Source organism: Lissotriton helveticus, chromosome 8 (assembly GCF_964261635.1).
Source record: "Lissotriton helveticus chromosome 8, aLisHel1.1, whole genome shotgun sequence".
Classification (NCBI taxonomy): domain Eukaryota; kingdom Metazoa; phylum Chordata; class Amphibia; order Caudata; family Salamandridae; genus Lissotriton; species Lissotriton helveticus.
In genome coordinates this window covers 185911188-185932829 of record NC_136069.1, presented here as the reverse complement: position 1 = coordinate 185932829, position 21642 = coordinate 185911188, and the positions used below count along the sequence as shown (strand labels likewise).

Genomic DNA, 21642 nt, shown 5'->3' with positions numbered 1-21642 from the left:
TGACCCTGTGCCTCATGGGAACAGTCCAGCCCGAACTGCCAAGCCATGTCTTCCCTGGACCGGAAACAAGCTTCCGAGGACCGGTTTCTGGCATTCCAGCCGTCTTCAGCCCGGCTTGCTTGAATCCAGTGGCAAAGTGAGCAAGGGACTCACGTCTGAGCATACCCTGCGACACTTATGGCGGCCAAAAGCGGTACAAAAGGGGGTGGTGATGGACGGAGCATCTGAATCAATCAAACACTCACACCCAGTCAAACGATCTGGGTTGAATCCATCACCATTCTTTAGCCCACTCTGCCACCCCAGTTCAGACATGGCTATATGCAAATCAGTCTGACCCTGTGCCTCATGGGAACAGTCCAGCCCGAACTGCCAGGCCATGTCTTCCCTGGACCGGAAACAAGCTTCCAAGGACCGGTTTCTGGCATTCCAGCCGTCTTCAGCCCGGCTTGCTTGAATCCAGTTGCAAAGTGAGCAAGGGACTCACGTCTGAGCATACCCTGCCACACTTATGGCGGCCAAAAGCGGTACAAAAGGGGGTGGTGATGGACGGAGCATCTGAATCAATCAAACACTCACACCCAGTCAAAAGATCTGGGTTGAATCCATCACCATTCTTTAGCCCACTCTGCCACCCCAGTTCAGACATGGCTATATGCAAATCAGTCTGACCCTGTGCCTCATGGGAACAGTCCAGCCCGAACTGCCAAGCCATTTCTTCCCTGGACCGGAAACAAGCTTCCGGGGACCGGTTTCTGGCATTCCAGCCGTCTTCAGCCCGGCTTGCTTGAATCCAGTGGCAAAGTGAGCAAGGGACTCACGTCTGAGCATACCCTGCCACACTTATGGCGGCCAAAAGCGGTACAAAAGGGGGTGGTGATGGACGGAGCATCTGAATCAATCAACCACTCACACCCAGTCAAAAGATCTGGGTTGAATCCATCACCATTCTTTAGCCCACTCTGCCACCCCAGTTCAGACATGGCTATATGCAAATCAGTCTGACCCTGTGCCTCATGGGAACAGTCGAGCCCGAACTGCCAAGCCATGTCTTCCCTGGACCGGAAACAAGCTTCCGAGGACCGGTTTCTGGCATTCCAGCCGTCTTCAGCCCGGCTTGCTTGATTCCAGTGGCAAAGTGAGCAAGGGACTCACGTCTGAGCATACCCTGCCACACTTATGGCGGCCAAAAGCGGACTCAAAAAAATGCAGCACAAAGCCGATGCACTGATGCACACCTGCACCCACCGGATGTACCCTTGCCGCCCACCTCTGCTCCCGTTCAGTGGTGACGCACACATAGGCACTTATGCACCTGCCCTTGAAAGCACTTCCAACACACGCAGCCGGAACCTGGAATTCAGAACCATATGATAGGGCGCCAATTGCCGGGCTAGCGCTTCGAGGAGCTATACCGATGCTGATAAGTGGTTTTCACTGAAGTACACGGCACCAATGGAACAATCCAGCCCAAATGTTTTTTTTATACATCATTGTGACGCTTTAAGTGGGACTGGTATGCCGAGACAGGCTCACTGCCACTGGAACCAAGATATGCCTGGCTGATAAGCCCCATGTAGGGCAAAACCGGTCCTGGGTTGCTTCTGTTCCGGTTGAGGACCTGGCTAGGCAGGTCGGGCTGGACTGTTCCCATGGGTAGAAGGATCAAGACTGATTTACATATAGCTGGGTCCAAATGGAGTTAGCATGGTGGGCAAAATAACAGCGGACAAGGTTGCAGCCCTGAGTATTTAACAGAAACCCAAAACCCCACAGAAAGGGGACGGGGCTCTTCTCCATCCTTTGTGTACAGGGGGGAGGTGGGCCCCCTCTGTGCATCAGGACGGACACATGTGTCTACACATGTACAGGCCCCTCCACATGTGTGCACATGTGATAGCACCGCCCCTGCGCGTCACAGATGCTGAAGGAAGACTGCTCTCTTCCCAACCTGACTCTGTTGATCTGTCTTCAGTGATCTCAGCTTAAAGGTAGATCTTCAACCCCTCAGCTTTGTCAGTGTCATTTGTGGTAAGCAGGACAGTTCGTTGTGCCCATGGTGCTAATGAGGGAAAGGAGGTGAGTGGATAAGTCACGAGTTAGGAGTGGTTGTCAGTTAGAGGTGTGTTCTTGTGATGCCCGTCCGTGTCTGGACCACGCCCAGCGCCATGACCCCTGGCCCCCGAGGATGCCAGCCCACACGACGGACATATGACACCGCCACCCTCAACGCACTCAAACCCGACCGGAACCCCGCCTGCTACCGAGCCACCCGAAACGCACCCACTGACCCTTCACCTGCCAAGCAGTGGCCCTGACGAAAGCCAAGGGACGAGTTGCCCGGTAGGCAGAAACATGTTGGCCCGAATTGCGACAGTCATTTGTTCCATACTGTCGTTTGCGCTGTTCCTATTTTTTAATTAGGGGATATGCCTGGTTTCTATTAAAATATTTGTTTAGACATATCACCCTATTTTACATTCACCACTTTTTTGTATGTTGCACTGTATTTTCATTACTCTCTACTGACCATCACAAACCTGACCAACAACTGGAAGTACACTGTGGACCGCATCCAGTACTTACTATGACTGTGTGGCATATGGTCTAGATGATCCAAGGACCCGCCAGGTCACAGTGTGGACGACCAAGTGATGGGACTGATCATTCGGTTTGTTTGATGGTTATCCACAAAATACACATGTACTGGATTTGGTTTGCATAGTTTTCCAATTGATTACTATATATCACCACTCGTGTTTTCTTCGTTTTCTCTTTATACCCTGCTCGACACAACATCACCAGACGTCGCATTCCTCACGGAAACCTGGATGAACGCCTCCTCAGCGCCCGACATCGCCATAGCCATCCTGGACGGATACAAGATCACCCGGAGGGACCGCGTCAACCAGACCGGAGGAGGTATCGCCATCATCCACAGGAACACCATCCGCATCACGACCAACTCCGAAGACACCTTCACCGCCGCCGAACACCTCCACTTCCAGATACACACGACCCAAAGACGACCCTCAGAGGCACCCTCATCTACAGACCCCCAGGACCACGCACACTATTCAGCGAAGACATCGCAGACTTCATCAGCCCGCACGCCCTCGCCTCCTCTGACTACATCCTCCTAGGGGACCTCAACTTCCACCTGGAGAACAACAAAAACAGCAACACCACCACCCTTCTGGACAACCTCGCCAACCTCGGACTCAAGCAACTGGTGAACACCCCCACCCACTACGACGGCCACACGCTTGACCCCGTCTTCTCCTCCAGCAAGCACATCTCCTTCAGGCACTCCACCGGACTACACTGGACGGATCACCGCTGCGTCCACTTCAGCTTCAGGAGAACCACGACCCACCACCACCCGCAACAGGTCCCCCGCAGGAGCTGGAGCTAGATCACCGCCGACCAACTCACCACCTCCCTCAGCCAGAAACCTCCCACCAGCACAACGGACCCCAACGAAGCAGCCCGCATCTTCACACAGTGGCTCACCGACTGCGCAGATGACCGCGCACCACTGAAGAACCCTCCCAGCAGACCCGGCAGCAAGAAAGCCCCTTGGTTCACCGACGAACTCAAAAACTCCAAAAAGAACTGCCGCACCCTCGAGAGCCTGGCGCCACGACCAGACCACAGAAAACAGAACTGCCCTCAAGAACGCCACACGCAAACACCACCAGCTGTTCCGCTCCACCAAAAGGACAACATTCAAAGAACGACTGGAAAACAACACCCACAACAGCAAAGAACTCTTCAGCATTGTCAAAGAGTTCTCCAACCCCAGCGCCGGAAACAACGACATCACTCCCTCGCAAGACCTCTGCGACTCACTCGCCTCGTTCTTCCACCGCAAGATCGCCGACCTACACAACAGCTTCGGCACGCACCCAACCACCAAGCCAACGCCCCCCCACCACCACCCTCTGCGCCTGGACCCCGGTCAGCACCGAAGACACCACCCGCACGATGAGCACCATCCACTCCGGATCCCCAACCGACCCCTGCCCCACCACGTCTTCGACAAGGCCGACTCCATCATCGCACCCCAACTCCGGGACATCATCAACATCTCCTTCAACAACGCCACCTTCCCGAAGAGCTGGAAGCATGCCGAACTCAGCGCCCTCCTGAAGAAACCAACAGCGGACCCCACCGACCTCAAGAACTTCCGCCCCATCTCGCTCCTCCCTTTCCCTGCCAAAGTCATCGAGAAGACCGTCAACAGTCAGCTCGCCGCCTTCCTCGAGACAAACGGATCCCTCGACCCCTGGCAGTCCGGTTTCCAAGCCAACCACAGCACCGAGACCGCCCTGATCGCAGCCACCGATGACATCAGATCCCTGCTCGACAACGGGGAAACAGCGGCTCTCATCCTACTGGACCTCTCTGCGGCGTCCGACACCGTCAACCCTAGTACAGCGCCTCAGCAACATCTGAATCCAAGAGAAGGCACTGGAGTGGATCATCTCGTTCCTCGCCAGAAGAACCCAGAGAGTCCGCCTCCCCCCGTTCAGATCCGAGGCCACCGAAGTCATCTGCGGCGTACCCCAAGGATCATCACTCAGCCCAACCCTCTTCAACGTCTACATGAGCCCTCTCGCAGGCATCGCACGCCAACACAACCTGAACATCATCTCCTACGCCGACGACACCCAGCTGATACTCTCTCTCACCAACGACCCCGCCACCGCCAGAGCCAGCCTACACGAAGGGATGAAAGACGTCGCCGAGTGGATGAAGAACAGCCGCCTGAAACTGAACTCAGACAAGACGGAAGTCCTCATCCTGGGATCATCGCCCTCCGCCTGGGACGACTCCTGGTGGCCCCCTGCCCTGGGCACCACTCCCAAGCCAACGGACCACGCCCGTAACCTGGGCTTCATCCTGGACTCCTCCCTCTCGATGACCAGACAAGTCAACGCCATCTCAACATCTTGCTTCAACACCCTGTGCATGCTCCGTAAGATCTTCCGATGGATCCCCACCGAAACCAGGAAAACGGTCACCCAGGCACTCGTCACCAGCCGTCTGGACTACGGAAACACCCTCTATGCCGGAACCACAGCCAAACTTCAGAAAAGACTCCAGCGCATACAGAACGCCTCCGCACGACTCGTCCTGGACATCCCCCGACACAGCCACATCTCCGGCCACCTGAAAGACCTGCACTGGCTCCCCGTCAGCAAGAGGATCACGTTCAGACTCCTCACCCACGCACACAAGGCTCTCCACGACCTGGGCCCCAAATACCTCAACAACCGCCTGACTTTCTACACGCCCACCCGCCAGCTACGATCGGCCAGCCTCGCCCTCGCCGCCGTACCACGCATTCGCAGAGCCACCGCCAGAGGAAGCTCCTTCTCCTACCTGGCAGCCAAGACATGGAACTCCCTCCCCATCCACCTTCGGCTTACCCAGGACCATCTCTCCTTCAGGAAGCAACTCAAGAGCTGGCTTTTCGAGCAGTAACGGACCCCCCCCCCCCCCCCCCCCCCCCCCTGCGCCTTGAGACCCTACCGGGTGAGCAGTGCGCTATATAAATTATATGATTGATTGATTGATTGTGACTAACTTTGGATTCTTGACTGATAACAGCTGTACGTGCAAGGAGTTGGGTCTGGGTGGTATGACTTATTGTCTGTGGGTGAGCGGTGTGGAGGACTCTGGGAGACATGTTTGTGGCTGTACTACGTTCAATCGATGTGTTTAAGTGAATGCCTGCGTGATTAAGGTAAGTAATGAGATGAAATTGTATTTATATAGTGCTTACTACCCCAGACCAGGCGTCAGAGTTTTTCGGCGAGTGGCACGATACTCCGGACCCCAAAAAGAATTAGTGATGGATTAGTATAGTGAAATTTGAGCAGTGGACATGTGAGTTTGGTATTTGGATTGAAAGGGTAATAAGGGAAGAAAGAAGAATGTAGAAAGTGTGCGAGAAGAAATGTAGATGGATTTACCTGAATGAGTTTGCAAACGGCTAGGGTTGTTTGGATTTTTAAGAGGAAATACAGATTTTATAGCAGTTAGCAACGATGTGCGAGTGGATCGGTAAATGGATGTAAGGAAGTTTACTTTTAGGACATTTGGGCCCGATAGCGAGTGAAGAAGAGTGATATCTCCATGTGGGATACTCCTCCTTCACAAACAATGTTTATATACCAATTCCAAATTAAAAAAAAAAAATTAATGCAAAGCATTGTCATTTACAATGCCAGTAACTCAAACTTTAATGCTGCGAGACCTATTGCATTGTAAATGCTTGTTTTGTGTTGGTAACTATGCCAAAGTGCTGTAGAAGTGTGGCTCACTGGTTAGAGGCGGCAGACCCGTAAGAAGAGAACGGCCCGGGACCAGGGTTCGATTCCCGACGCGGCAGGGTCGTGGACCAGGGTCAGCGGACTCGATAATTCTCGCCTCGGTGCCTGTGTCAGAAACCACACTCTGCAACTCTGGGCATCAGCTTGCCTCATCTTCACAACGGCCCCCCCAGACCGCCGGGGATGCTTGGTCGCACCTTAGAGATACCCATCAGGGACCATCTCTCAGGGTGAGCCAGGACGGGTTCCCCAGCGGTCGAAGCGTGGAGATACTCCTCCGGGAGTCGATTCCTAGCGCTATATAAACCCACAATTAAATTAAATTAAATTAAAGTGATCTTTTTCAGTTGAATAGTTCAAGAAAATCTTTTATCATATCTTTACAGCCTGTGATATTTTGTTGATGTTCTGCCTCGTTACATTCTACACTTTGTACTATAGAATCTTTTAACTATATCTTCTGTATAAAGTGATTTGTTGCCCATTAGGTCAAGCTTGCAACAGATTACATTTAAAAAAAGAGTAGATTCTTACCCTAGCAGGTGGTGGGTTGCATAGAGTGTTAATCTGCATTGTAACAAAATGGATAGTCTCACACATGCAGCCCTTAAGTGCTCACATGTGCCCAGCCAAGTGCCCCTTGACCTTGCTGCTTTGTTGCAGCCTCATCTAAAAAGGCAGATACTGGCGGTAAACATAAGCAGTCCATTTACTATATGTTTACCGTTGATGAGTCACCACTTGTACAGGTTGCCTGGCGTAGAGGAGATTCTGCTGGGTTAGATATTGACCTGGGTAGGCCTTATATTATTAGTGGACACTCCTAGAGAAAGCCAGTGTGGTTTGCTGTTTTGTCTGCAGTGACACTTTATTATACACATAGGGAGAAATCTGACTTAAATTGCAGTTCCACTTCCTTTTGGCCTACAAACTCCAACGAGGGTGGTAGAACGGCCCTGATCTCACTAGATCTTACAGCGGCGTTCGACACCGTGAACCACTCGATTCTATTAAACAGACTAAAAACTCTAGGCTTTACTGGTACTGCTTTAACTTTGCTAACATCCTTTCTGGATTCTCGAATCCAACAAGTACACTGGGAAGGTTTTCAATCTGAGGAATTCTCCCTCCCAGGCGTGGTTCCTCAGGGCTCGGCGCTATCGCCCACCCTGTTTAACCTGTATGTTACCCCCTTAGCTGCCTTAATTCAATCTCATGGCCTGCAATTAGTGTCTTACGCAAATCATAGTGTCAGTATCTCAGTCCATTGAAGCCACAGCAGAGTGTTTTAAGAACTGCCTTCTCGGTGTAAAAAACTGGATGAGCTGCAATTTCTTAAAATTAAATACGGACAAAACCGAGATAATCGAAATCGGTCAGAAATTGTCCATCTGGAGCGACCTCTGGTGGCCTCAGGAGGCAGGCGCTTGTCCTAGTCCTGCAGACAAGGTTAGAAACCTTGGCTTCTTGGTGGATAAAGATCTCTCCTGTAAAGCCCAGATTAACCAGGTTACTTCCACCTGTTTCTACACCATTAAGATTCTTAGGAAAGTCCTATCCTACATCCCTCCAAAGCTAAAAAAAAAACTGTAATGGGTGCACTGATAATGTCCCGAGTGGACTATTGCAATTCACTCTACCTGGGCACAGGAGAAAAACAATTGAATAAACTGCAGGCAATCCAAAATGCCGCAGCCAGGGTTCTGTTAAATCTACCCTACCGCCACCCTACGTCCAAAGCCATCAAGGAACTCCACTGGCTCCCAGTCAGATCCAGAATACAGTTTAAGGCCCTCTGTCTGGTCCACAAATCCTTGTACGGCACGGGACCAGACGACCTGGCCAAACTCCTCCCTCGTTACGTGCCATCGGGTAAGCTAAGGTCAGCCAGTCATTATTTGATATGTCAGCCTAGAATAAGAAGAATGCGATGGGGCGGCAGATCCTTTTCGTACCAAGCTTCCAGATTATGGAACTCTTTGCCCCCTGCTCTGCGCTCACAAAAATCCAAACTATGTTTTAGAAATGCACTGAAAACCTGGCTTTTTTCCCCACATTGAGATCTGCCCTCACCACTCTCCCGCCACTGCAGCGCCAAGACGCCTCGGCATTCGAGCGCTTTATAAGTACTTCAGTCAGTCAGTCAGGTGCAGGAGTGCTACAAATCCCCCTCCCACCTAGCCCCCCCCACCCCCAGCCCACCCATCCAAGGAAACCCAGAATGATTTTTAAAAGGTGAAACTAAGTTTGCAGCTTCTAAGAAAGGATAACTTCCCTAGGATTTCCATTCATTGTTAAGCACTCGCAAGGCTGGGGATTTGGCTCTACAGCTTTGAGTGCAGCACCCTCTAGGGTCCAGTTCTATAGTTGCAGTTTATGTGGCCTATGTTTGGTATAAAAAGACACAGAAATATGGTTTATTTTTGAAGAATACTTTAATTTAAATGTGTAATTCATAAGTGTTTATTTAAAGGTGTTGTATTGCTTACTGTAATACTTTGTCCTGAAAGGCTTGAATGCTTTACTACTTATAAAGGTGTTCAGATGGATTATGGTTACTGTAGTCAGTGATGGAATGACTTCTTGTGACATGTTGTGCTTATGGTCTTTAAAGTGATAACATTGACCTGATTTAAAGTGAAACCTTCCTTTATGGTTATGTGCTATATTATATACGGGGGTACTGTGATGTTTGGGATCAGGATGCTGCAGTGGTTATAGGGGTCAAATGTAATGATGTCAAAGGTATTTCTACCAGCCTTGTAAACCTCTGTGTAGTAGTAAGTAGTGTGTGTTTAATAAATATACTTTTCATTTTCTAAAGAACAATAATTCATTGAGTATTATTATTGTGTGCCAGCAAATGGTGATTGCTAGCCCGAACCACCTCTCAGAGTGGAGAATAAAGAGGGGGTTCTAGGTTCCCTAGATGGTTCCCGTGTGGCACTACCTAGAATGAGTGTAGTACAGGTTTGCGTGATATGTCAGCCCTCCAGACCCTGCCAGTGGATTGGTGATTCATGGGCTGGAGTCTATTGTCTCAGCCAGGACCCGCCCAAGGGTGCTTCTCTGTAAGGGGAGTACCAAGTGTTGTGAGGGTTTTTTTTCTTTCTTTAGGGACGGCAGTCATTCTGCAAGGGTGGTAGCAGCTGTAGGCCCCGACATAAGTGCTGTGGGTTAGGGCAATAGGAGTTTGCATCTTTAGGGTGTAGAGATGCGAATGAGAGAGGTACTGGGCTGTATAATCTCCAGAGGGTGAACAGCCAATGACTCGGAGATATGTTTTAGACCTGTCTAGTGTGGAGTCATCAGTGCTGAGACCCTAGACCCTTGCCAAAAAGTCTGTGGTGGGCAGGGTAAGGGTAGGCCTAGATTTGCTCAGTCCATGTGAGCATTTGATGTATTAAATACAGCCAACCTTTAACCACAAGGGTTCATAGTACAGTCTGGGTTTCCGGTAAGGAAAGGTGGCCCCTTTGGTTGAGGTGGGTGGTATTGACAGCAAACCTCCAGTGTTGGGTATCTAGGGTGGCGGACATCTGGCGAGTTGCATGTCTAGTAGAACTCCTTGTCACTTGTTATCCCTGACAAGGCAAGAATGCCCATGAATGGTGGCTAATTCTTCCTCATAAATTTCAGCTGGCATTGGCGTCTGTAATTAAATGGGTCTGTCCATATAATCTGCCTGGATTTCTCTTTTAGATCACCTGGTTTTGTTCTATATGAATGAATCTTACAACAGGTGACACATGATCTGCTTGCGTTTACAAATAGTGTCTGCCTTTAAAGATAAGATTGCTGCTACGCAGCAAGGGATACTTGGCTGGTTACATGTGAGCATGTGTGCACACGTGTGAGGACTGTGCTTATGAGACTACCATCATGCACAGCCTGGTAACTGTGCTCTGATAGCCAGATGCAGAGGGAACTCCTCAGAGTTAGATATTGATCTTGGTGAGCCTTATAATGTTTATGGACACTCATAGGGAAAGTCAGTGTGATTTACTATTTTGTCTGCAGGGGCACTTTATTATGTACTTTGGGAGAAATCAATCAATCAAGAGACTTGTAAAGCTCGACTACTCACCCGTAAAGGTCTCAAGGCACTTGGGTGGGGGGGGTGGGGGGGGCTGCTGATCTGTCGCCGGCACTGTCAATCAGTCGAAGAGCTAGGTCTTGAGGTCCTTTCTGACTTGGGGCAGTGACAGTGATTGCTATAGGTCTTTGCTGCGAGGCCTACAAAGTCCAGTGAGGCGTCGAACTGGGGCAAAAGATGTGCGCCAAGATCAAATTTGCACGTTCCAAGAAATTAGTTGTACATCTTATGGGTCATCCAAAATTGACCTATTTCTCTGGTTCTGCTCACGGTCTGTTCTCTGGCCTTTTGTCACCCTGCTGGACCACGTTAATTACTTTGATGTCCAGCAGAAGAAACAAAGGCCTCCCCTCACAAAGTAAGCAGTTAACATTGCTTCATTGAGCTCCTAATGATAAAGGTGTGAAGGAGAAAATCTGAATCCATCAATTAGATGTCACACTGTACTGGGGTTTGGACAGCCCAGGCCCACTAAACAAAGAAGGGAGCCCAGACCTCTGGGGCCATCCAGGAGGGGAGCTCCTCTTTATAGTGTTGGTGGGAAAGTCCCGGGCAGGGATGTCAGCGAGGGGCAGAGCTGAAGCCCCCGGAAGAGATGAGACTAGTGACTCCAGCATTGTGCCATTTTGAATTGTCCCAGCTTGCTGCGTGGGAGGGTTGAGACAGGGGTAGAGAGGTAATGTGGCGCCCTAGGACTGATTATCTGGAACTTTCCACCTCCAATTAATTGTCTTGCAGAAGGGGGGGGAGTGCTGCTTGTCCGAGCTGGATAACTAGATGGAAGCCCTCTTGGACTAAGGATTCTAACTACAGTTCACCCCAGGACCTGTGGCTATCTCCCCCAGGACCAGGGAAGCTGGTCCCCTTATGCCATCTAAGAACCAGTTGCGGGAAGAACTGGACTTCTGCATCCTGAATGAGAGAAGCACTAGAGGAGGAAAAAAAGAGAGAGGCTGGTGCAGGGAGCCAGTGGAACCAGCTCCCTGCAAAGTGTGCCACCTTAGGGGCCAGGAGGCTTAACTAAAATGCTCCAGTTGGTCAGGGCTTACCCACAAGGAGCAAGAAGTGCCACATTTTGCGCAAATTAGCCCGATGCTACCTGAAAGAAGCAAGGAAAAAAAGGATTAGAGCTTTGACTCACCAGCCGATGGGTAGGGCCATGGGGTCGACGCCAGGAGCTTTGTTAAATTAATAACCCTGAGGGGGATGTGCTTCAGACCCCCTCCCTCCCTCCAAATACCACCCCCCCCGTACCACCGCTCTCCCTTCCCTCTCCTTTCCCTCTCCTTTCCCTCTCCCTTCCCTCTCCTTTCCCCCTCTCCCTCCGAGCTCTGTAGGCCATGGCCTCCTAGTTTACAGTTTGTGGCCTAAGGTTGTTAAAGAAAGAGACAGACACATGGTATTTGTTTGAAGAATACTTTATTCAAAAGTGTTATTTATAAGGCTTTATTTTAAGGTGTGTATTGCCGACAGTTGAACAAGGCTTTGCTTGAAAGTGTCATTCAAAGGTGTTGTATTGCCAACAGAAATGATTAGTTCTCAAAGGCTGCAGTGCTTTACTACTGATCGAGGTGTGCAGGTGGATTATATTTACTGTAGTCCGTGATAGAATGACATATTGTGACATGTGATTCTGGTCTTTAAGGAAGGTAACATTGTCCTGATCTAAATGTGACACCCTCCTCTATGGTTATGTGCTATATTGTATAGGGTAGGAGAGTACTGTGATTTTTGGGGTCATGAGGCTGTAGGGGATCAGATGTCATTTTGCCAAAGGTATTTCCACCTGTCTTATGTATATTTATACATTACTGCATGGTAATAAATAGCGTGTGTGTTATTAACGTACTTTCCCTTTTCTAAAGAGATAGCACACTGGACAATCTTTAATTGAGTGTTATTATTGCGTTCCAGTGAATGGTGATTGCTAGCCCACACCATCTCCCCTGAGTAGGCCTTGGACTACCCTGAGAGAGTCAAACGCTACTATGGGGTGTTTGGTTCCCAGTAAGGGGGAACCCATTACCAGTGCAGGCCACACAACTAATGGCCCGTTTCCTTGCGTGCACGAAACACAACCCTTTGCAATCACTCGTTATATTAGTTAATGCATAGAAGCAGTGACTGAGTGCACTGAAGTATGACGTTATTAAGTATCTTTGATATTTTTGTCCTACGTCACCAGTGCACATCCACTGTACCCAATTTTCTTTATATCTGGCCAAGTGCCCATAAAGGACATGAAAACACTGGGGGTGGAGACGAAAGGCTGTGTGCTACAGCTGCATGTGGACGAGGCAGCACTCTCTCAGAAAGGGAGTATTTTAGTCAAGGGACTGACTTTGTACTTTGACTTTTGAGCAGAAGCTGAATGATTAAAACACATGATCATTATTGTCCTGTTTTAATACTAAAGTATGTTTTGTAGACGTCACAGAAGTCTTGCCTAGAGCTATGGATTTGCTGTAACGAAATCATATTAATGGCGCTTTTTCTTTTAAATCAGGATTGTCTGAAAGACCCATGCTTTACTCCGGATTGTGAAGGCAGCATTTGTCGTGTTGTTATCTATGGTTCTACCGGTCTGGTGAAATGGCAGGTGAGATTCATTTAACAACTAGCTTGGGGGCGAGGGGTTTGTGACCGTCTGTCACCTGCCAGTATAATACATTGTTTTATAAACTATGCTCCCATTGAAATGGGCAAGGGGAAATATCACAGAGAATGTTATGGTTTACTCTTTTGTCCCAAACACTCTATGTTTTAACAGGTCAGGGTGTAAGGGCAGGAGCTGTACAGATATATGCATAAGGAGCATATCTTAGAGTGCAAGACTGGCAAAATAGTTCAGATGGCTAATGCATTTCCGACAGCTATCTAGTTGTTTTTTCGAATTCCCTAAAATAGCTCTGAGAGTTAATGTGCCTTCTCAGAGTATAAACGGAAGGTGACCGATTAATATGACAATAAGAAACTCACCAAATGTACATTGATATGGAGATCCTTCTGAAACTTGCAGGCCACCATGTTCGATACAAGTATGTAAACTGCAAAGGTATACATTTGAATCCTTGTATCTGTTAAATATTCTTATATTAATTGAAAGTTGATAAAATGGGTTAATACAGTGTATTTTTATTAATGTTTTTATTTTAAGTACGAACACAGTCTAGAAAGTTGTTAGACCATTTTATATCGCAGTACTTCATTTGAATAGTGTCAATGAGTTTTAGAAAAATATAGCACTTTACAGATTATGTAAAGGTATCAATTTATGGCGATAAATTCAAAGTACAAACTTTATCATAATTAACATATATTAACACCTACAAAATATCAACAAGCAATGAAGTTTGTTTTGTCTGCTATATAAATGATTATTATCTGTATAGTTACATTGGAAGGGGAATTGAGAAAGTAAACATCTTTCATATGTTGGTTTTCTGCTGCTGTAAAGATCATAACCCTGCTGATCCTGAGTGGATGTGAGCACTTGCTGTGATTTAGGTCTGTTAGAGACTTCTAGCCACAGATTCCTTACCTTAGAATAATCTCCAGGTGTCAAACTGGATCCGGAATATTTCTTTGTTATGTTATAAAAGTCTCTTCTATAGCACACGGCTACTCCATAGAGTGTCCCAGCGCTTTGGCAAAGAGAACTACAAGGAAAAAGTGCACAACACCGACCACAGGCCAACAGAGAATTACTGGGAAAAAAGCCAGGTCTTCAGCTCCTTTCTGAAAGAGAGCAAACTGTTAGCTATTCTCAAGGAAAAGGGAAGCTCATTCCAGCATTGAGGTGCCAGGTACCGGAAAGAACGACCTTCAATGCGGGCACGACTGATGGTGGGAACAACGGCTTTAGCCTGCAAAGCGGACCTCAAAGTTCTCCTAGGGGCATAGAAGGCCATACGCTTCCCGAGGTATTTTGGGCCAATCGAGTGAAGGGCCTTAAAGGCAAGGGTCAGGACCTTAAAAGTAGTTCTCTTAGAGACTGGAAGCCAATGCAGTCTCTTGAGTAGCTCCGAGGCTCTTGCCCTTCGCTGTAATCCAAAGATGACTCTGGCCGCCGAATTCTGCATGACCTGCAAGCGTGCCATCAGGTATTTGGGAAGGCCAAGGTAGAGAGCGTTCGCGTAATCTAGACGCGAGCCTATCAAGGCCTGGACAGTAATTTTTTTATGTTGCAGAGATAGTAGTGGAAGAAACTTCCGCAACATTTTCAGGATGCCGAAACATTTCCCCGTCAGCCCTATAATCTGGGGTCTAAAGGAGAGATCATCATCACACAGGACACCCAGATTTTTGGCTTTTAACGAGGCAGCATCAGGCGGGAACATATCGCGGGCCACCATATCTTTCAACAGGGATCTGGCGGGCATCCGAAAAAAAGCAGCTCTGATTTATCGGAATTGCACTTCAGACTATGCCTCTGAAACCAGTCAAAAACGGCGCCCAAGCATTCCTTAATCCGGCCGCCGTCAAAATCCTCCCCCTTGTTACACGTAAAAAGGAGCTGGGTGTCGTCAGCATAGGATATGATCCGGGCACCGAAAGATTCCGCCACCGCCGCTAGAGGGGCCATATAGATATTAAAAAGGGTGGGGCTCAGGATAGACCCTTGAGGAACCCCAACCGGCGGCATTTCGGCGGAAAATGGGGATGCCCAGACCACTTGTCGGCGGTTGGTCAGAAAAGACTTAAACCAGTTCCACACCGTCCCACGGAAGCCGATCTCCCAGAGTCTTAAAAGGAGGCCGTCGTGGGGAACGGTGTCGAAAGCCGCCGACAAATCCAACATGACCAACTCAGCCGCCTCAACTTCTACGCTCCCAAACGCCAACTTCGATCGACCAGCCACGCCCTCGCCCCCGCATCCGAAGAGCCACCACAGGAGGAAGGTCCTTCTCCTACCTAGCCGCCAAGACTTGGAACTCCCTTCCGACTCACCTCCGCCTGACCCAGGACCACCTCGCCTTCAGGAAGCAGCTCAAGACCTGGCTGTTAGAGCAGTAGCGTACCCTCTCCCCCCCCAGCGCCCTGAGACCCTCCGGGTGAGTAGTGCGCTATATAAATGCTTTGATTGATTGATTGAAATGCTTTGATTGAAGATGGCTTTACCCCCACCATCCAAACTCTCTCTTATGGCATCGGTGATCTCAAGAAGAGCCGTCTCCGTGCTGAAATTCGCACAGAAACCCGATTGAGAGTCATGCAAGATATTATTACTCTCAATAAAGCTGGAGATGGAGAGATGCACATGCTTCTCAATCACCTTAGCCAGAGAGGGAAGGAGGGAGATTGGTCTGTAATTAGCGTGAACAAGGGGATCTAAAGATGGTTTTTTAAGCAGCGGCAGAATCAAGGCGTGCTTCCAAGCCATAGGAACTTCTCCCGTTGTCAGGGAAGAATTAAGCAGTGGGTTGAGCAAGATATTAACTGCCGGCACCACTCTCCCTAGGCACTTCGCTGGGCACGGATCAAGCGGCGAACCCGATTGAAGCCGAGACAGGACGTCAAGAGAGGAAGCAAGAGAAATGGAAGGGAAAACCGAAAGAAAAGGGCCTTTCTCCTTCAAGGATGGTGGCACAGTTATCAGATGACAGGCAGCTGGAATAAGGCCCGCATCAGGAAAAGAGCCCTGAATAGATTTGATTTTATTAATAAAAAACTCACTAAGCTGGCTAATCCAAACTTCAGTGTGAGAATGGGTGGGCGTGCTCGAGGAAGGAGAGATAAACTGTTTTACAATTCTAAAAATGTCTTTGCTCGTATTTTCCGCTGCATCAATTCTGCGCTCTAGATAGACTTTTTTTTCATCCACAATATGTTTGTGGTACAGTCGTATCATATCCCTGTATTTAATTTTGTCTTCCGGGTCGTACATGCGCCTCCAAGCTCTTTCAGCCCTCTTGCAATCTTGGCGCATCTTACCTAGAAGAGGAGTGAACCAAGGGGCTGAGGCATGTCTAGCCACTGAATTAGCTGGCTTACCGGGGGCTAGTTCCTCAAATCTCGTTGTAAGCCACTTTTGAACCAAGTCAAGATCTTGTTCCAGGTTACCAGAAAACAGGCAGGGATGTTGGCAGAGAGCCTCAGAGAGCATTTCTGCAGTAACTCGATGGAAAGGCCGAGACACCCTTCTGGTATCATTCGCCAGTCTTGTACCAAGCGTAGCTGCAAAAGGAATGCAGAATTTATTTAAAAAGTGGTCTGACCACAGAACTGGAAGCGGAGGGGAGACATCGATTAGACTATTAGAAAAAATCTGGTCAATAGTATGGCCTTTGATATGAGTAGGGCTGGAAATATAGGGAATCAACCCTAGAGAAGAGGCAATGTCCTGCAGCTTACTAGTATTCGGGTCCGCTGTATTATCCATGTGAAGATTAAGATCTACCAATAGGATACAATGCTCCGATCTCAGGCAGGGCACCGAAAGTGCCGGCTGAAGCCTAGCGGTCCCGGTGCCCTATAAATAATAATCCCTGAGCAAGTTTGACGGGGAGATAGCCTAAGAGTGAAACCTAAGGCTTCGCAGCCCGTGATATTATCAACGGGGAAAGTTGAACAAGGAAAACTCTTGTCAACAATTAGTGCCACACCTTCACCCCTGCCTACCAATCTATCCTTCCTATAGATAGTATAATCCGGGGGGATAGCAGCGGCAAGATCAGGGCCGGAGCACTCATTCAGCCATGTCTCAGTAAGAAACAGACACAATGTTTTAAAGTCTGATAACAAGTTCCAGATGTCAGAGGAGTGTCTACTGAGAGATCTGGTATTACGCAGATGACATTGAAAGTATAGGGGTGTGGATTCAGGCAGAAAGCCCTCCTGACTCGGCATGTGCCAACCACAGCCAGAGCAGCCCTTCCTAAGAGAGCGGCCACCCGGGAAAACATGGTGGCAGGTGGAAATATGTCCTCGTAGAGCTAGTAGCTCACTGGAGGAATAGGAGAGCATGGAAACTAGAAGTGCGCACCCACGAGCCACAATAGAGCAGGACATAGGGGAAGAACTGCGGGCCTACCTCGCCGACCTCCGAGACGCTGACGAGCGCAGACGGGCAGGACTCTGGCACGACTCAGGCGCAGGGAAGGCGCTCCCGCTGCGCGTCACCGCTGCGCGCCATGAGGAGTCCTTTAAATAGGCAGTTCACACTGTCCACGAGCGCAGGAACGCTCAAAGATGGCGGAAAATTAAAAGAAAATAGAAAAACGGGCGATTAAAATGCAGCTAAAAGCGCTAAACAGCGCGCGCGACCAGCAGCGAGGTGCAGCAGCACACTCAACCGCAAGTCCACTTCACCAGGCTGCCCCCGTACTGACCACGCCTTAAATAGGCAGTTCACACTGTCCACGAGCGCAGGAACGCTCAAAGATGGCGGCCACAGTTCCCTTCCTGCTCTAAGATGGCGCTCCCCGCCCACAACCTCCCCGGAACCGGACCCGCTAAGCAGCGGTGGGGTTTTCAGAAGTTATAGTGCAGGTAAGAGACAAGAAACCATGTGGCTAAAAACAGGGAACAATCAAAAGAAAATTAAAAGAAAATAGAAAAACGGGCAATTAAAATGCAGCTAAAAGCGCTAAACAGCGCGCGCGACCAGCAGCGAGGTGCAGCAGCACACTCAACCTTAAGTCCACTTTCCATGATCAGTACCCCTGCACACCGGTAGGTGACATTGTTTGGCTCCACGTGGCGTCGTTTGCACTGGAAGTGACGTGTGTGTGGCCGATATAAGCAACTCCCCGGGGTGCTGATCTTATTTCTTTCGTTTTCGATCCCCGCCGCTCCAGGTCCCGGTCCCACAGGAGGTTGAGGGACCGGTCGCGGGGTCGGAGTCCTCACAGCTCCGGGAGTGGACATCGGTCGTCAGGATCCAAGTCCTCAGGTAAGAGGCATGAGAGGTCGGAGAGACTTCATTGTTCCTCCGACCCTCCCCGACGCTCGCACGATGCGGCCGGGGGTTCGGGTGACACCACCCATGTGGCTCCGATGGAGTCGCGGACGTCGCCGCCTGCCCCACACCTTCGGGTCCCTGGGCATGATGCGACGCCAGAGGAGGTCGAGCGGTACCTCATGGCCATGAGGTCCCTCCCTCCTCAGCCGGGTTCCGTGGCTCCTCCGGGCCCAATGGCCCCGGCTGGAGGGCATAGCGGGTCGGGTGCTGCGGCTCCGATGCCATCGGGTGCTTCGGCCCCGGCGCCGCCGGCGACTTCAGTCCCGGCGCCACAGGCCCTCACTGGATCCGCTTCTGGATCCGGGTCGTCGCCGGTCGACCTCACCGGCGCCGGCCCTGCGGGTGTCGCCCCCGGCGCCCACTATGGAAGCCGTTCCCGACGGCCTTTGGAGATTTCTATTTCCACGAACCGGCCCCGTCTGTTGACCCTGATCTGCAGGATATGGGTGACGAGGGTATTTGGGAGGGGTCTGTGGACCCTCTCGCACAAGAATGCCAGTCTCAACAGGACTGAACATATGAGCTTGAGAAGGCCAGTGGACTTGACACTTCGCCAGACACTGGATTTGTCTCCCCTCCCACCGTGGCTACAGAGGAGGGGGCTGCTTACAGTGTATTGTTGACGCGGGCGGCCAAGGCCTTACACCTTGAGCTCCCCGTCGCGGCCGTGAGGACTAACCTTCTCACTGAGGTCCGTGTTTTCAGGCCCATGTGACGCCAGTGGGGAGCAGGGTTCGCCATCACCTCTTCCACTGGCGCACTGTCACGTCGGACAGGTGGGTGCTGCAAATCGTCCGAAGGGGCTACTCCCTCCCCTTCGAGGCGACCCCTCCAGCCATGCCATCGCAATTCCACCGCGTGTCGGGGGATCACTTGCAACTTCTGCAAGAGGAAGTCACGGCCCTCTTGGCCAAGGGGGCCATCGAACGCGTTCCTGGGCCAGAAGTAGGGTGTGGTTGTTACCCCCACTACTTTCTGGTACCCAAGAAGGGCAAAGGGGGCCTACGCCCTATCTTGGACCTACGGAACGTCAACGGCTTCCTCCGGCCTTACCAGCGCCCCACGGGTGTTCACGAAAGTGATGGCGGTGGTCGCAGCTCATCTGCGCAGGTTAGGGGTGTCAGTCTTCCCCTACCTCAACGACTGGTTGTTGAAGGCGTGCTCGCCCCAGACAGTCGTCAGCCACCTCCAGACTACGGCCGACCTCCTGCACTTGCTGGGGTTTTCTCTCAACGTGCCGAAGTCACACCTGTGTCCCTCTCAGAAGCTCCACTTCATCGGGCGGTTCTAGACTCCGCGCAGTTTCGGGTTTATCCTCCCGAACAGCGGGTTCGGGATATTCAGGCTCTGATTCCGATCTTTTAGCCTTTATCCCAAGTCTCGGTCAGGTTGACGCTGCGGCTTCTGGGGCTGATGGCCTCCTGCATCTTTCTGGTGTATCACGCCCGGTGGCGGATGCGGGCTCTGCAGTGGGACCTGAAGTTTCAGTGGGCCCAGCATCAGGGCAACTTGTCCGATCATGTCTTGATCTCGGAGGGCACTGCAAGACAGTTGCAGTGGTGGCTCACGGACCGCGATTGGGTCAGTGGCAGATCCCTCTCCCTACCCCACCCGGAGCACGTGGTTGTGACGGACGCGTCCCTCCTGGGCTGGGGGGGGGGGGCACTTGGGAGAGGCGGAGATCAGAGGCCTTTGGTCTCTGGCGGAGTCCCGGCTCCACATCAACCTTCTGTAGCTGCGGGCGATCCGACTTGCAGTCAAGGCATTCCTCCCCTCTGTCCGGGGGGAGTGCAGTGCAGGTGTTCACGGACAACACCACCGCCATGTGGTACTGCAACAAACAGGGCGGGGTGGGGTCGTGGGCCCTATGCCAGGAGGCTCTGCGCCACTGGCAGTGGCTGGAACATCAGGGCGTGACCCTGGTGGTTCAACACCTGGCAGGTTCTCTGAATGCCAGGGCGGACGAACTCAGCCGTCGGTGCATGATGGATCACGAATGGCGTCTGAACTCTGACGTGGCGCAAGGTCTCTTTCAGCAGTGGGAAGAGCCTTGGTTAGATCTATTAGCCACAGAACGCGCAATGTCATCAGTTCTGCACGTTGGAATTTCCAAGGCAGCACTCGCTCGGGGATGCTTTTCGTCGCGAGTGGAGTTGCGGTCTATTGTACGCCTTTCCGCCTATACCACTTCTGCCCAGAGTGCTGAAGAAGATCAGGCGCGACCGGGCCCAGGTTATCCTTGTGGCTCCGGACTGGGCACGAAGATACTGGTATCACGAGCTACTCAGCATGTCAGTCGATCCCCTGATTCACCTGCCTCTTCGGGAAGACCTTCTGTCGCAGCATCAGGGGACGGTCCTCCACCCGAACCTGTCCAGTCTCCACCTACAAGCTTGGAGATTAAGCGGCGGCAGTTGAGGCCATTTGACTTGCCTCCTGAAGTCTGTAATGTCATTCTGGCAGCCAGGCGTCCCTCCACAAAGTCGGTATACACCTGCAGGTGGAACAGATTTGTGGCATGGTGCACAGCGAAGGCTGTGGATCTACTCTCTGCACCCCTTTCTGAGGTTCTCCTCTTCCTTCTTTCTCTTGCCCAGCCGGGCTCTGCTCTGGGCACTATCAGGGGGTACCTTTCTGCCCTTTCCGCCTTCTTAAGGCTACCTGATCAGCCTTCCTTGTTAAAGTCCCCAATTGTAAATAGGTTTTTGAAGGGCGTCACACACATGTTCCCTCCTGTTCCTTTCGTGATGCCCCAGTGGGACTTGAACCTTGTTCTTACTTGTCTAATGTGTGCTCCCTTTGAGATGCTCCATAACTGTCCTCTCCGTCTTCTTACTCTGAAGACTGCTTTCCTGGTTGCCATCACCTCTGCCAGGAGAGTGAGTGAGCTCCAGGCTCTTTCTTCCACACCTCCTTTCCTCTCTGTCCATCCGGACGAGGTTGTGTTGCGGAGAAGACCCTCTTTCCTGTCCAAGGTTGTCACGGCCTTCCACATCGGGCAGTCCATTACCTTGCCCACCTTCTTTCCGCCTCCGCATCCCTCAAAAGAGGAAGAGAGGCTCCACCGCCTGGACCCAAAACGTGCGCTCTCTTACTATCTGGATCGCACACGCCAGCTCTGGGTGGATGACCAACTCTTGTTGGTTACGTGGGCGCTAAGAAGGGAAAGGCGGTGCACAAGCGGACCATCTCTCGGTGGATCATCTTGTGTATCCAGGCGTGTTACTCCTTGGCTAAGAAGG

At 50.8% G+C, this 21642-nt stretch overlaps 1 protein-coding gene across 5 annotated transcripts in view; it reads left to right on the top strand.

Moving 5' to 3' along the window:
• TTC3 (tetratricopeptide repeat domain 3) overlaps positions 1–21642 on the top strand; it is a 1911479-nt gene that overhangs the window by 702189 nt on the left and 1187648 nt on the right. For all 5 annotated transcript variants that reach the window (XM_078656864.1, XM_078656865.1, XM_078656863.1 and 2 more), the window contains one exon: positions 12944–13036. In XM_078656864.1, the coding sequence (XP_078512990.1) occupies positions 12944–13036 (93 nt within the window). The remainder of the gene's footprint in view (positions 1–12943; positions 13037–21642) is intronic.